The sequence below is a fragment of the Beta vulgaris genome, chromosome 5 (assembly GCF_026745355.1).
Source record: "Beta vulgaris subsp. vulgaris cultivar EL10 chromosome 5, EL10.2, whole genome shotgun sequence".
Classification (NCBI taxonomy): domain Eukaryota; kingdom Viridiplantae; phylum Streptophyta; class Magnoliopsida; order Caryophyllales; family Amaranthaceae; genus Beta; species Beta vulgaris.
In genome coordinates, this window is record NC_079206.1 from 51777626 (window position 1) to 51791596 (window position 13971).

General features: G+C 38.3%; 1 protein-coding gene across 4 annotated transcripts in view; it reads right to left on the reverse strand.

The window, feature by feature from the left end:
* Positions 1–2248: 2248 nt before the first annotated feature.
* LOC104908221 (transcription initiation factor TFIID subunit 2) overlaps positions 2249–13971 on the reverse strand; it is a 35747-nt gene continuing 24024 nt past the window's right edge. For 3 of the 4 annotated variants that reach the window (XM_048644408.2, XM_048644407.2, XM_048644409.2), the window contains 6 exons: positions 8470–8559; positions 6935–6993; positions 6756–6846; positions 6501–6666; positions 5647–5830; positions 2249–3870 (listed from right to left, as the gene is read on the reverse strand). In XM_048644408.2, the coding sequence (XP_048500365.1) occupies positions 2307–3870; positions 5647–5830; positions 6501–6666; positions 6756–6846; positions 6935–6993; positions 8470–8559 (2154 nt within the window). In that variant the 3' untranslated portion in view covers positions 2249–2306. Of the gene's footprint in view, positions 3871–5430; positions 5505–5582; positions 5831–6500; positions 6667–6755; positions 6847–6934; positions 6994–8469; positions 8560–13971 lie in introns of those variants that run through there. The other variant, XR_008969552.1, reaches the window with a different exon arrangement.

Genomic DNA, 13971 nt, shown 5'->3' on the forward strand with positions numbered 1-13971 from the left:
TCATGATTTTATTGCTTAGCCAATCAGGTGCTCCCAAATCAGGTACATCAATTATTTCAGATACTATAAATAGTCCTTGAAATCAGGAGAAAAGTACGTTTTTCTGGGTAATGTACTATTATTCTATCATAAATTCTCTCTATCTCTCTACTTTCTCTCTCTAAAAGTTTCCTTTTCTACTCCTTATACATGACTTAGCTTCGGATGGGGATATACCACCCAAACCTCCAGGGTGGGTCCCTTTTTGCAGGTTAGGAAGCATAGCTCAGGTTCGGGTTATTTGAGTCTGGGTGTTGTTCCACAAGTCTCCTATTGAAGAAGCTATTGTTGGGAATATAAATATTTTACGAAGTTCAGCAATATGTAACATTTGTCGCCGTCTTTGGGGAGACGCAACAATGATTGATTGTCACTCATCTAACGTTGCTAGAAACAGGAGTTTCGAAATTCGAGTAGAAAATACGGTGGACGATGAAAGGCCACCGAGAGGAAGAGATAGGCCCCCAGCTGTTGTCAATCTCTCTAGACGGAGCAGGGAGCCTGTCATCCAGGAAAATCTAGAGCGTCTAGTGACAGATGCCCATCTGGAAAACGTCTTGAATGACTTTCAGGCTAGGATGGCTGCTGTCGTTAAGGAGGAAATTAAGAATAACGTTGTTTTCCAGGTTAATCCAGACCCATCTGCTGTAATTCCGCCAAAGGGACATTCCCAAGAGGGTCGACCAGGAACAAGCAGGCCTCCTCATCAAGAAGTGTCTAGACATGTATCGAAAGGAAAGCAGTCGGCGGCTGGTGAGGAGCGGAGGAAAATGGATTGGAAGTTGGTGGTCTGACCTGGGGACAACTTACCTCCTAGTGGTCGCAAAATGGAAACAAACGTTAGGGATTATCTAGAGGCAAAGAAGGCAGCAACTCTGCAGCGTTCAGCATCGGGGTCCACCCCCTACATGAGAGACCCTCCATTGAGGCTGTATTGCAAAATTGCAGGAAGAAATCTAGGACCATCTGCCATCCAGCCAAGGCAAGAAAAAACTATATTGCAACCTATGGTGTATAAGCGTCCAGGCCTTGCAAACACCTCTTCTAACCCTGTCTTACGGGAATATCATTGGGAGCACATACCCATCGAGGGACCGTTGGGGGCACTCATGATTAATTGGCCAACTCTATTCTCGGCCAACTCCATTCCCAAAGGTTAAGCTACCCGCGATAGAACAATTTGATGGGACTACTGATCCAGACGATCACCTGTCGACATACAAGCATCAAATGTATGTTCAGGCACTAGATGATGCTACCTGGTGTAAGAATTTTCCAACTACTTTGAAAGGGGTGACGCAAAAGTGGTTCCATAATCTTCTCCCTAACTCGGTGAATAACTTCACGGAGCTTTGCTATTTGTTCACCAGCCATTTCATAGCAAATCGACAGGAGCATAAAACTAGCATGCACTTGGGGAAGGTCATCCAAGGACCAAAAGAGGCTTCAAGAAGTTTTGTCAAGAGATTCAATCTAGAGGCATTGCAGATTCAGATCTGAATGTAGGAGTGGCCTTTGACACCTTTATCACGGGTTTGAGACCAGGAAGTTTCAAGTTTGATCTTGTAAAGAAAAAGATCACCACTCTTGCTGAAGCCTTTCAGGAGGCTGAAGTGTTTATCCACGCAACAGAAGTATGTGCAGAGGCAAAGCACCTAGAAGCAAAAAAGGATGAAGAAGTTGTTCAGCCAAAGAAGAATAATCCCAAGAAGGCTGAAACTTGAGCATTGACTTCCATGACGACCTCATCCAGGAGAAGTAAAAGAAGTGAACCAAAAACTGTGGCGGAACCTATAGAATTCAGTAAGGATCAATACTCATTCTTATGGAGATAGATACAAGAGTAAATATTGTCACTTTCATGAAGATTGTGGCCATGAAACAAATGAAAGTAAACATCTGGAAGATTTGGCTCGCAAAGGGAAAATGAATTCATACGATATAAGACGACAAACGCATCCTCAATGAGATCACCAAGAAGAAACAATAAATTAAGATTAACTTGCCATTGACCCAACAAATACTGATGGCCAAGGAGAATATGAAGCCACTTAGCAGATTCATATTGTTACAACTAGGGACAAGATGCCATGAATTATCTTCCATTAAAGCATTAAATTCAACTGCTAATGCATTTTTTCCAGACGAGTATCTAGATGCATGAGCGAGTACTACTGCCCTTTTGAATAATCGAATTGCATCACGAGAGTAAGAAACAATACATCTAATATATTCAAGATTTTATAATGATACAAATTTTAGAGGCTTTATTTTCGAGTCTTTATCTTAATTCTTAGTTTGTGGCCTGAACCGCCGGAAGGCGCTCCTGGCTTACTATCACTTGTCTTCAATACTAATTTTGGCCCATTCAGTTCATTAGTTTTAAATCTTACAGTGGCCTCCCGGTGTTCATACTCATCCCTACTCGACAATATCGGCTCTAATGGGATCTCCTGATCCAAAAGTCTATTCTGAACACTATCATTCTTAGCCATAGACACCGTTGACATGGCCATTCTGTCATTGTTGAAAAACCTTTTCTCACTTGCTATTCTGCTGCGGTCATCACCTGACACAACATTCTTTTCCTCCAACAATTTTGCCCTTTCCTTTTCCTTTTGCTTCTTCTCTTTCTTTAAACGCTTCCTTTCCAAATATTCAGGATCATCTCGCTTTCTTTTCTTTTCCCTGTCTTTCTTCTTCTCTTTCCGCTTCCCACGCGATTCAGGATTTCCGGTGCTATGTGAAACGACATCAACATCATCAGCTGCAACTGACAGTGTCTGTCCTAATATAGGTTTCTGGACCTCCTTCTTCAGGAGGTTATGTTCATCAATATTTTTGGGTGATAAGCAAACATCAGGTTGTTTTAATGCTGGAATGTTGCTGGAATCAGCAGTGCAAAGGAGCTGTTGTAGTTCTGGGATGTTGCTGGAATCAGCAGTACACAAGAGCTCTTTCCCAAACTCATCACCTTCTCCCCTAGCTATTTTGGCACTCCCAATACTGGCTGTCATATGAGACCCACGACCCTGGCATGAATTTACTTCTTCAGTCATTTGATTGCTTAAGCTGACAGCTTCTGTTAAATTTCTTTGAGGTGCATCAACAGAAACAGAGCTGCTAACCACCGGATCGATTTCATTATGACCAGCCTGAGATCTTTCAGGGGCCAAATTGTCAACCTTTTCACTTCTGTTAGAGGCTGTTGTTTGCTTGACCCTGATTTTAACAACTGAAATCTTTCGCTCCTGACTAATGGAAATCGTATCAGCCTCTCTGGAAACTTCCTGAGTAGGCATTACATGCACCTGACTATTGGAAAGAGTATCAGCGTCCTTCAGAGCTTCCTGAGCCGGCAATAAATCAACCTCACAATTTGAATTAGTAACTGCAGCTTTGATATCTTCCTGAGCTGGTACTAAATACACCTGACCATTTGAATTAGTAATCACGGCTTCAACAGCTTCCTGAGCCGGCATTATGTCCACCTGACTATTTGAATTAGTATCTGCAGCTTTGACAGCCTCCTGAGCGTCTCCTGAAATTTCTGGAGCTGGAACAACATGCACCTGAATGTTTGAAACAGTATCTACATCTTCAAAAGTTTCAACTAGCATTTTTTGCTCCTGGCTGTTAGAAATCGAATCATCTTTGCACAAATCTTGAACCACCAAACTATCCTGGAAAGGGCTCTCAATTTCAGGAGGCAGATCTGTAGGCTTGATTTGATTGATAAAAGCTAGGAAATTATTTCTCTGTTCACTGCAAATCTCCGCATAGCCAGTTTGACGCATGTGATCTCTGGGAATAACATACAGAGTCGGGCGCCTGAAAGTAACCGAAAGTGTTAAATGTAATTTAATTAACAGATATATATGTTCGTAAAGAACAGCCACCCCCTCCCCCCTTGAGGGAAAAGAAATGACAATCATATCAGATCCAATGCAAAATGAGTAGATATACAAACTGCAAACATAAATTGCTGTCAGTGGCAAACTAATTGCTCCAAATAACTTTAAACCTATGTTACTCCGACACCCTCTTCCACCTCGAGTGTCGCGTGTAACTCGATACGACGCGCGACACGCCTGGGAATGGGTGTCGATACGCGCATCCATAAAGTGTCGGCAATTAGAGTTTGGCAAAGAAGGAGAGAAAATTCCAGATCTAGGGTTCAAATGGTAAACCCTAGATCTGGAAATTGGATATGTAATTCACCAAATCAAGAGCTAAATTGTTGGGGCTTTTATTGAGGATGAGGCGAGTCGCTTGGTGTGTTTTCTAAGTGTTGGATTGCCTGAAATTTTTTCCGGCGAGAGCAGACGGTGGCGACAGTGCCACTGGTCATGCAACTTCAGTCTTCACTCCATATTTTCTGTTTCTCGAGTGATTGAGTAATGAGTTGGTGGGTGATTTTTTTTAATAAAAGTTAGTGGCTGAAATACAGTTACACTTTTCAACTTCCTCTTTCTTGCTTTTCTCACTTCTTGACTCAGTAGTCAGTCCTTTAACTTTTGCCAGTAAGTTATAGGCTGATTTTCAAGAAAGTACAAGTATAGGTCCCAAGGTACAAAAAAAAAAGAAAGTCAAAAAGAAAGGAAAATAATAAATGTTTCAACATTATTTACATTTTATAAGAAGAAATTGATTCTTAGTCTTATTTTCTTCTAAACTTGATACTTGTAATAATTTCTTTTCCTTTTTTTATGGAAAAAATAAAGTGTCCAGAAATTTTTTTTCGACACTTTAACTGATAAGACGTGTCGAAAAAATTGGTCAAGACACTCACTTGACTGTGTCGGAGTATCGACCAAATTTTTGGAGTAGAGTGTCGGATCCTCCGATCCCTACTCGGATACGACACCCATATCCGTGTCGGAGTAACATAGCTTTAAACTATAAACTGTAGACACAGTGAAGCCTGATTTCTAGCGTAGCAACATTAAGACAAAGTTGCTCAACGCCGTCTAAAAAGGCTTTTGCACAGGAAGAGAGACGGAATTTCTAGTCAAACAAGATCATGCAGGCAAATGCCAGTAACAAAAAGTGAACTCTTATCATAGTTGATACAGAGCACCTCTAAGCATTTGCAAAGAATGATAAGTCCAATGATATTAGTTGCAATTTACAACAAACTTAAATGTACAGAATATAAGGCAGCAGCAACTCAAGCAACAAGCAACAAGCAACAAGCAAAATGCTTGTAGTCAAATCAAGATGAAGTCTTGCACAAATCACAGGCAAGTAGAGGGATTAATTACAATCTAAAATTATGAGATGTGGCATGGTACTGAGACAATCAGAAACTGAGATGTGAGAAGTAGCTAATGCTGAAGTCAGTGACAAAAAATGATTAACTGATGGGAAGAGACAAATCAAGTCACAGATGGAGAAGCAATCAAAACCGCAGGATAAAGGCAAAAAAACAGTAGGCTTGTGGTAAGCTGACAGGCCTTGTCAAGGTTAGATAATGTTTTTCCTGCACTTGCACATTTTGTATGACTAGAATTGTTGGATTTTACTCACCTCCCCTTGTCAAGGTTAGATAATGTTTTTCCTGCACTTGCACATTTTGTATGACTAGAATTGTTGGATTTTACTCACCTCCCTGACAGGACTTGTAAAATGCAGAACAAGTGATGCCGCAGAAAGACATTGCGAAATGCTAGACGGCTTTCCAGCAAGCGAAGCAAGGCCACAAGAGTTTGGCTCTTCACATCATCACTAGATCCAGACCCGGCACTGATTTGGCTCAACCGAATCATATGTATACCCAATTTGGCTTGTCCTGATATTAAGAAACATAATAATATAAAATTAAAAATTGAACGTAAGAAAAAGAAAGAAAGAAAGGGAACGTGAATGGAAAAATTTGAAGCTCAGAGAAGCACAGTACACAGAAAACATGCAAAACTCAATGTCATACCGAAACGCATAACAAAGATGGATGGATTAACCAATAAGATATACCCACCAATGCTGTAATGAACTAATGATGTCATACAGCACTCTCCTTCGTCCATAAGTCTAAAAAAATCAATTTTTGGCTCAAAAATGCTCGAAAATGATAGTCATGAGTGATGTGACTGCATTGGTAGCAAATTTTAACCTACTGAATATTATAAAATAAAATCAATTATGTCTGTAGACGAGCTTTCTCCAGGATCATAAAACAGATTCAGTGTCAAGCTACTGACTCAAAAGTGATAGCCATTCCTAAAAGCTCTAAATCCTGATGCAATACAATAATAAAAAACCCACCTTTTATACAATTACAAACAATAATGCAGTGGATAATAATATGATAGTTTATCCCACCTAGAAAGTATGAGAGCTAAAGAGACTTGCAAACATAAGTCGAAAAAAACAGAGTGAGCAATTAAATTACAAAGTGACATCCAATAGAATCTAAAATGGTTAAGTGTGAAAGCCTGTCTGAGAATTAGAAAACATATGACCTCTTAAGGATGATTCTTCCTCCAAAAATCTGATGAACAACAACAATGCTGCATCTATGCCTTTAGAGTAAAACTCAATATCGAGAAGGGCTCTCCTAGCCTCAATCCTTACTTGCCACGTTGCCTTGCAATCCTCAAATGGTTTGATCAGTGCAAAAACATTATCCTGTATTAAGTTCAAAGCATTAATTAGAGCTGGGGAGTAATAGGTAGGAAATCACTATTACACAACAATACACATGTCAAATTACTCACAAGAGGAATGAAGTCTGAAAGCTTCAACGCCATTTGCGTTATAGTTCTAATGCAAGTGATTGTCAGAATGCCATTATAGCTTGGCATCAACCTGATGCATTTCATTGCATAGTACAATGTTAAAACCAGGTATTATATGCACAATACCAGCACCGAGGATAAGAGCAAAAACAAGTTACCTATCATATTGCAGCAGCCGGTCAATCCGCTTGAGCAGAGACGAAAGGCAAGCTATGTTCTAAAAATCAAAAAAGAGCTATAATTATGATCTTGATACTGAAAAGAACGTGATAATAAAAAAACGAGATCGAAACTATTTGCAAATAGCAAAAGAAACAGAACTAGGTCAAGCACTCAGAGGCGGATCCGGGGCAGATCTAGTGCGGGTTCAGTGGGTTCAACTAAACTCACAAATCTGGGGAAAAAAAAAAAAAAAAAAGAGAGCGACAAGAGAGGTAAAAAAAATCCATACAAAAATCCGGCGCCTCGTTTACTCAGTTAAAACACATTTGGTTTGATAGTATGCTGGCTGCGTCAAGTATCTATCACAATTTGGTTCAACTCCTACAAAAGCTATCTTCTATTGTTTTCCTTTTCCTTAGCTTGTCTTTGTTTTTCCGGCAATCTCTATCACGCACAGGGAGTTCACTTTCCTTTTCTTTTCTTTTTTCCCCTTTCTTTCTATAGCTTAATGTTTTAATTCCCCTAAAAGAAAAGGCTTACCTAATTTTGTTTTCTTTTCTAGTTAGTTTTAACTTATATGGAGCATTTTTGCTCATTTTGTTGAATTTCTTTTTTGAAAAAATTAAACCTGAATCTACCTAAATTTCACCCATCTTTTAAAGTTCAGATTTATCATGTCAATTTTTTCTTATCTTTTCGGTATTTTGTTGTCCTTTTCTACTTCTGTATTATTGAATGCATAAAAAAAATTTTATACAATTGCTAAATACAGAATGAGAAACATACGCTCATGTGTTTATGGTCAGTGCTAATCTACTTAAAATCTGAGATTAATCTTAGCTCTTGTCGGATAATACTGACAAATAAAATGAAGGATAATATATGTTAGTAATTGATTTTAATATTTTTAAGTAATAGTGGGTTAACTTACTAGTAATTGGTTGTAATTTGGAATTTGGACTAGTGTATTGGAATACTTAATCAACATATCTTACTTTTTTCTCGAATGATTCCGAACCCACGCGGGTTGGATCCTGGACCCACTACTTCAAAAACTCCACCAAAACAATCCAGCGACTACATAAAGTGATAAAACTAAAAAGCAACCACCGAATTTGGCAATAATGATGTCTACTAACAAAAGCTTAAATTATTTTCTATGGACCTAGCAATATTGACCTATTGCTATTTTCTGAACTGAATTACCCAAAACAAGAACCAACCTTGACCTAAATTCGATGGATACCCAAGAAAACCCATAATGAACAAAAAGCAAGCTATAGCTATAAAAGACCATAGCCAATAGTATTTCCCTCCGGCCCTACAAGGATGCTCCATTTACTTTTTTGTTGTCTACAATAAAATATGCTACCTCCATTTCTCAATACATGCAACATTGGAAATTTTGCACGAATCAAATGCTAAAAAGTCAATAGTGCACTGATAGTAAAAATCGGGAGAAATAATGGAATGCATGCAGAGGCATAATACAAAAACAATGATATTACAAGGTGGGAGGGAGGAACCAAACCTGTTGTCCAAATTCAAGTTCTCCAATTGCTTCGACCAGAGAAGCCAACCAGAATACATCTGAGTAAGGATTACCACTGTTATCATTGTACTGCAACAGCATCAGAAACATTACGAGTATCAGAAGACACATCAAAACACATTAGCTGCAGTAGCTTGTAGGCATGCCAGTGTGATCATTCTAGACAATCATGGATATGGACACTTCGGCACTTCATTTTGGGAAAAAAGTATGGAAATTGGTCATAGAACAGCTGAATTGAACACTAGGAGTCTAGGACAAACTACGTTGAGGACAGCATGCTAATTCATCTTTGGGCCTTGATTTTTTTACGATAACAGAGATGACGACTTAAAAGGCCAGTCAACAACTCACCATAATATTTCCAGAATTACTTAAATTTTCATATTCAGTAATTTACTGCCTAGTCTATTTCTTTTCTCTATTCAGTTATTCACTGCGTATTATATTTCAGCTCAGATTTATGTTTCTATTTCATATGCATGCTTATGCTGCTACCTTCACTCCAAATTTGCCAATATTCTCAACAGCACAGTAGTCCAACAAATTTCTCAGCATTCATAAGTTTCTACAACAATTTCCTCAAAATTGCATAGCTGGAACTATAGAACAGAAAAGGTCAAAGCAAATATGGAATTCTTACAACTTACAGGCACACAGCAAGGATATACAATCATACAATCGATAGAAGTAGTACTATAAAACTGTAATAGCCTCACTTAAGCTAAAATTATTTTATAAATAAGGATTATTAATGTTATTAGCGTACTAATCAGTACATAACCTATTGTGACTTTCGGTGGAATAAAAAAAATTGTGAATGGCTTCTTATGTGGATTTTTGTCCATATTGTGAATATTATATATTATTCTGTGTTAAGCTACTTGAATTATGAGTTAGGAGAAGTCATTTGTGAATTATGTTAAGAACGTCAAACATCATTCTAAAGTTCTGAGATTTTGAGCTAATACGGTATTGTGTTTGAGATAGATTATGTAATTATGATTTAAGGGCTAATTGAGCCAAAATGACTTTATTCGGGTATGATACATATATTGGGGATCTATTTTATGAATACTAAAGGATTAGAGCATAATTAAAGAGAAATTAAGGGCTAAGAGAAACTAGAGAATTCTAGAACATACTACAATTATAAAATGACTAAATTAGCCTTGTTAATTAAGCCAAATTACAAAAATAAACGTACACCTAATTTTCGATAAATACCCATGAGGGGAACCATTGTTTCCTTCACCTAAAATCATCCAAAAAGATTGAGCCCAAATCACTTCTTCCCTTTCCCCTTCATCACGCAAAAGTGGCGAGCAAGATCCTCACCCTTCTTCTGCCAGTTTTCTTGCTTTGCTCTTCTGTAGTGTATGATACCGGGAAAGAGATATCTCAAGCCATCTAGGGGGAATTTAGCTAAAAATCCAAACAAAGGTAAGCCATAGTAAAACCAATTGTTTCTAGGATTTTAGCTTAATGTTTTTGGGATAAATCTTGACTTACCTATACATGCATATCATGTCTAAAGTTGTGGAAGCTCATTTAAGGAAAAAAATTAAGTTTTGAATGAGAAAAGCTTGAGCTGTGATCATTAGTTTAAGGTACACAAGGATCATCCCTTAAAACTCTATTCTTTTAGTTTAAGTCTGTAGCAATTGATTTGTTGAAATTATGTGAATCTTCAAATATATAATGTGATATAAACCCAATGATTTATACATAGATTGTAAGTGACTACTCTCGAAGTCTTGCATGTGAATTTTTTGTGATGATTTTTGAATTACAACCCTTACATGTTAAGTTCCCCTAAATTGATCGAACCTTGTTGTTATGAGCCTTGATTATTGCTTATTCATGACATGATTATGAAACAAATTCTTGTTTTGTTTTCCAATCATATGCCACGCACAACCTAAGTTTAATTGGTAAAGAGCACCAAAAGAACTGATTTTGCCTAGCTGTTCTTCCAAACTAATCAACCATTGTTTTCTTACTTCATGTTATTCTTTTTAACGTCTACTACACACTCTACAGACCCAATAACTTATCCACATACCAAACCCCTAGCTAAGCATATAAATTATAATATAATCTCATGACTAAACCGTTACACTTTGACACAAAACCAAGAACCATGAATTTGATATTCTAGGATGCTCGGACTCAAATACGTGTCGAAGTGTCGGACCCTTCAAATTCAAATTTTAAGGATTCGTAGACTCGTTTTTGAAGAGTCCAAATTTTGGATATGAACTTGGGGACACGAGATATAGGTACCCCAATAAAACAGTCCTCTTTCTAAAGGGAAAAAAAATAAACCCAACAGAAATGCAGAAGTATCAACTCTCTACGTGCCAGCTGGTTTCAAATTTCAAACCCCCCTAGTTGTCCCCTGTTCTCCCTTATCTCTTTTTCCTAAAGATAAAATATAATGACCAGTTGTCCTCATCCCCCCTTTCTCTCTCTTCTTTATAAAACCTCCATTTCCATATCTTTTTTACTTACATCCCTCCTATCCCACTGTCGAGCTGTTCAATAACCCCTCAATGGCTACCAAAAGCTTGAGTGACACTCTATGCTCAGAAAATGCCACGTCCACTTTCTCTTCCCCGCGTCGACACTGGTACAGCGGGGTGGCTGGCCGAGTCGGAGCTTCCCAAATGATATTTGGTTGTCTTCAAGAGTCTCAGGGCCCAGAAGTGCATGATAAATACCACCAAAGCCCAATACGGCCGATGAAATTAAGTGAAGTACTCCAGATACAAAGTATGGAAAAGTATCTATAACTTCCCCATATCATTAACAACTTCTTTGTGAAACCTCTACATATAGCCATATTGTGTTAGTTATCTTTTCAACCATCCTATGTAGCGATGGTGTTTCCCTAAAACCTCTATTGTTAGTCACTTTCAAGCAACGGAGAGACTTGACATAGCAGGCTTTATTTTCCGGAAATTATTTTGATAAGTTAAAGTTTAATATACAAGTTGAGAGAGTTGGTTATGAATAAGTAGTTAAGTAAAGTTTTCGAATATAAGTATCTTATTTACATAAAGTTTCATTTTATAAGATAAGTAGTTGCTTACCAGTGATGAACAACATTCATTCAGCGCGTATTGTTCATTGTGTGTTACGGAGTGGGTATTGCTTATTTGATTAGAGCCATGACCTAAAAGTCTTGCAAACAGAGTTTGAAAATGTGGGTAGATGTCCCTCAAAAGTCTAGAGATGTGGCTTATCCCTCTCACCCGTGTTCCTTCCCTTAGAGCTACGTCTTGTGATAAGTTTTAAGATTATTATTTGTGTTATGTATTGAGAATGATATGTAATATCTTGAGATAAATCTTGGAAATGACTCTCGAATATATAACGTATTGTTATAGAAGTTTATTGAAAAGAATCAATGTATTTCTGAGCACATATAAACGTAATTCTGAATAAGTATAAAGGTATCTCTGAAGACTATGAAGCATGGGTACGGCTCCCAGGTACCGAATCCCGTACCGGGGACGGGGACGTCCTGGGTACGGTATGGATTCGCCTGGGATTCGTACCCAGAACGAATCCTGAGGCTGGGTACGGGGGAATCTTTCGGGGACGGCTGAGTTAAGTTTGGGGACGGGGCTGGGGACGTGTATTTCAGGGGGAGCCACGTACCCAACTGGTTTAATGAACTTTGAGAGGCCCAATTTTATTTTCTAGGGTTTTAGAATTTCGAAATTTCCAAAATTCTCTCTCAACTCACCTGAACTGGGAAGTGCGAAGTGCTTCGCCGCCTCGCCGCGCCTCGCCGCCGCGCCGTGCTCCGTTCACCGGTCTTCTCGCCGGTTTATCCTCTTTCGTTTCTTCTCTTTTGAAGCACTCGCAGAGTCGCAGTGGCCACTTTATTCTCTTCTCTCGTTCTTCTCCTTCGAAGGTCGACTCGCAAAGTCGCCGGTTTTCTTCTCCTTCTAACCTCGACTCGCCGGATTCTCTGTTCTAGGTAAGCTTTTTCTAGTTCTCTCACTTCTCTGTTCTCTTCGAGTTGTATGAATTCTACTTGACTACTTCTGCATGTTTGTTTTTTTTTTTTTTTAATGTGTTTATTAGTTATTAGACTTATTACTAGCATGTTATGACTTAAAGTTTGGGTCTGTTGTTTTTTCCTTTTTTTTCTGTTTTTGTTTGCTTTTTTTTTTGGGAAGAAATGCAGTAAGGCAGTAAGTTGGTGTTTTGGTGAGTTGGTGACTTAGTGTTAGATTGTTAGTTTATTTAGTTTAATTGAGTGTTGATAGTTGAATTGTTGTTGTGTTGATTCTGTTTTGATTGTTGAATCATGAATGGGGTTGAATTGTTGTGTTGAGTGTTGTATTAGGAAAAATATGGCATCCCAATCTCAACAACAAAGTACTAATATTGGTAGCAGCACGGGTAGTGGGTCTGGTGCGGAATCAACGCAAAGTGAGGGTTTGCCTCCATTGTGGAGGTTTGTAACAAGACTTGAAAAACAAGGGGCGGTTGGTGGAACATGGAAATATAGATGTAATTTTTGTAATGAAAATCGAACGTCTAGTTATTCTAGAGTTAGAGCCCATTTGCTTCAAATTAAGGGTCAAGGAATTGCATGTTGTAAGAAAGTGTCTCGTGTTGATAAACTTGAAATGCAAAAACTTGATGATGAATATGAGACTAAGAAACAAGATTCGGGCCCTAGGGAAGTTCCTTTGCCTAGTGAATCTCTTTCTCATTTGGACTCCGATTCTACATTCAAGAAAAGAAAGTCTGAAAAATCACCTATTACTAGATGTTTTGGGATTGAAACTAGGGATCAATTAATCCAAGAAATTACAAGGATGTTTTACACAGGAGGGTTGCCATTTAATCTTGCTAGGAATCCACACTATATGAGGGCCTTCACTTTTGCTGCCACCCATAATATAGGAGGTTACAAACCTCCTGGTTACAACAAGCTTAGAACTACATTACTTGTACAAGAAAAAGCTAATGTAGAGAGGCTTATGATACCATTGAAATCAACTTGGAGAGAAAAAGAGGTAACAATTGTGACTGATGGATGGAGTGATCCAACAAGAAAACCTCTCATTAATTTCATGGCTACTTCTGGTAATGGTCCAATCTTTCTTAAAGCTGTGAATTGTTTTGGTGAAGTGAAAGATAAGTATTTCATTGCTAATCTTATGAAAGAAGTCATTCAAGAAGTAGGCCATCAAAATGTTGTGCAAATCATAACTGACAATGCAGCAAATTGCAAAGGGGCGGGGGAGCTCATTGAGAGTGAGTTTCCTCACATTTATTGGACACCATGTGTTGTTCATACCCTTAATCTTGCTTTGAAGAATATTTGTGCGGCAAGGAATGTGAATAGCAATCATGAAACTTATGAAGAATGTAGTTGGATCACAGAAATCCATGGAGATGCCATTCAAATTAAAAATTTCATCATGAACCACAACATGAGATTGGCCATGTTCC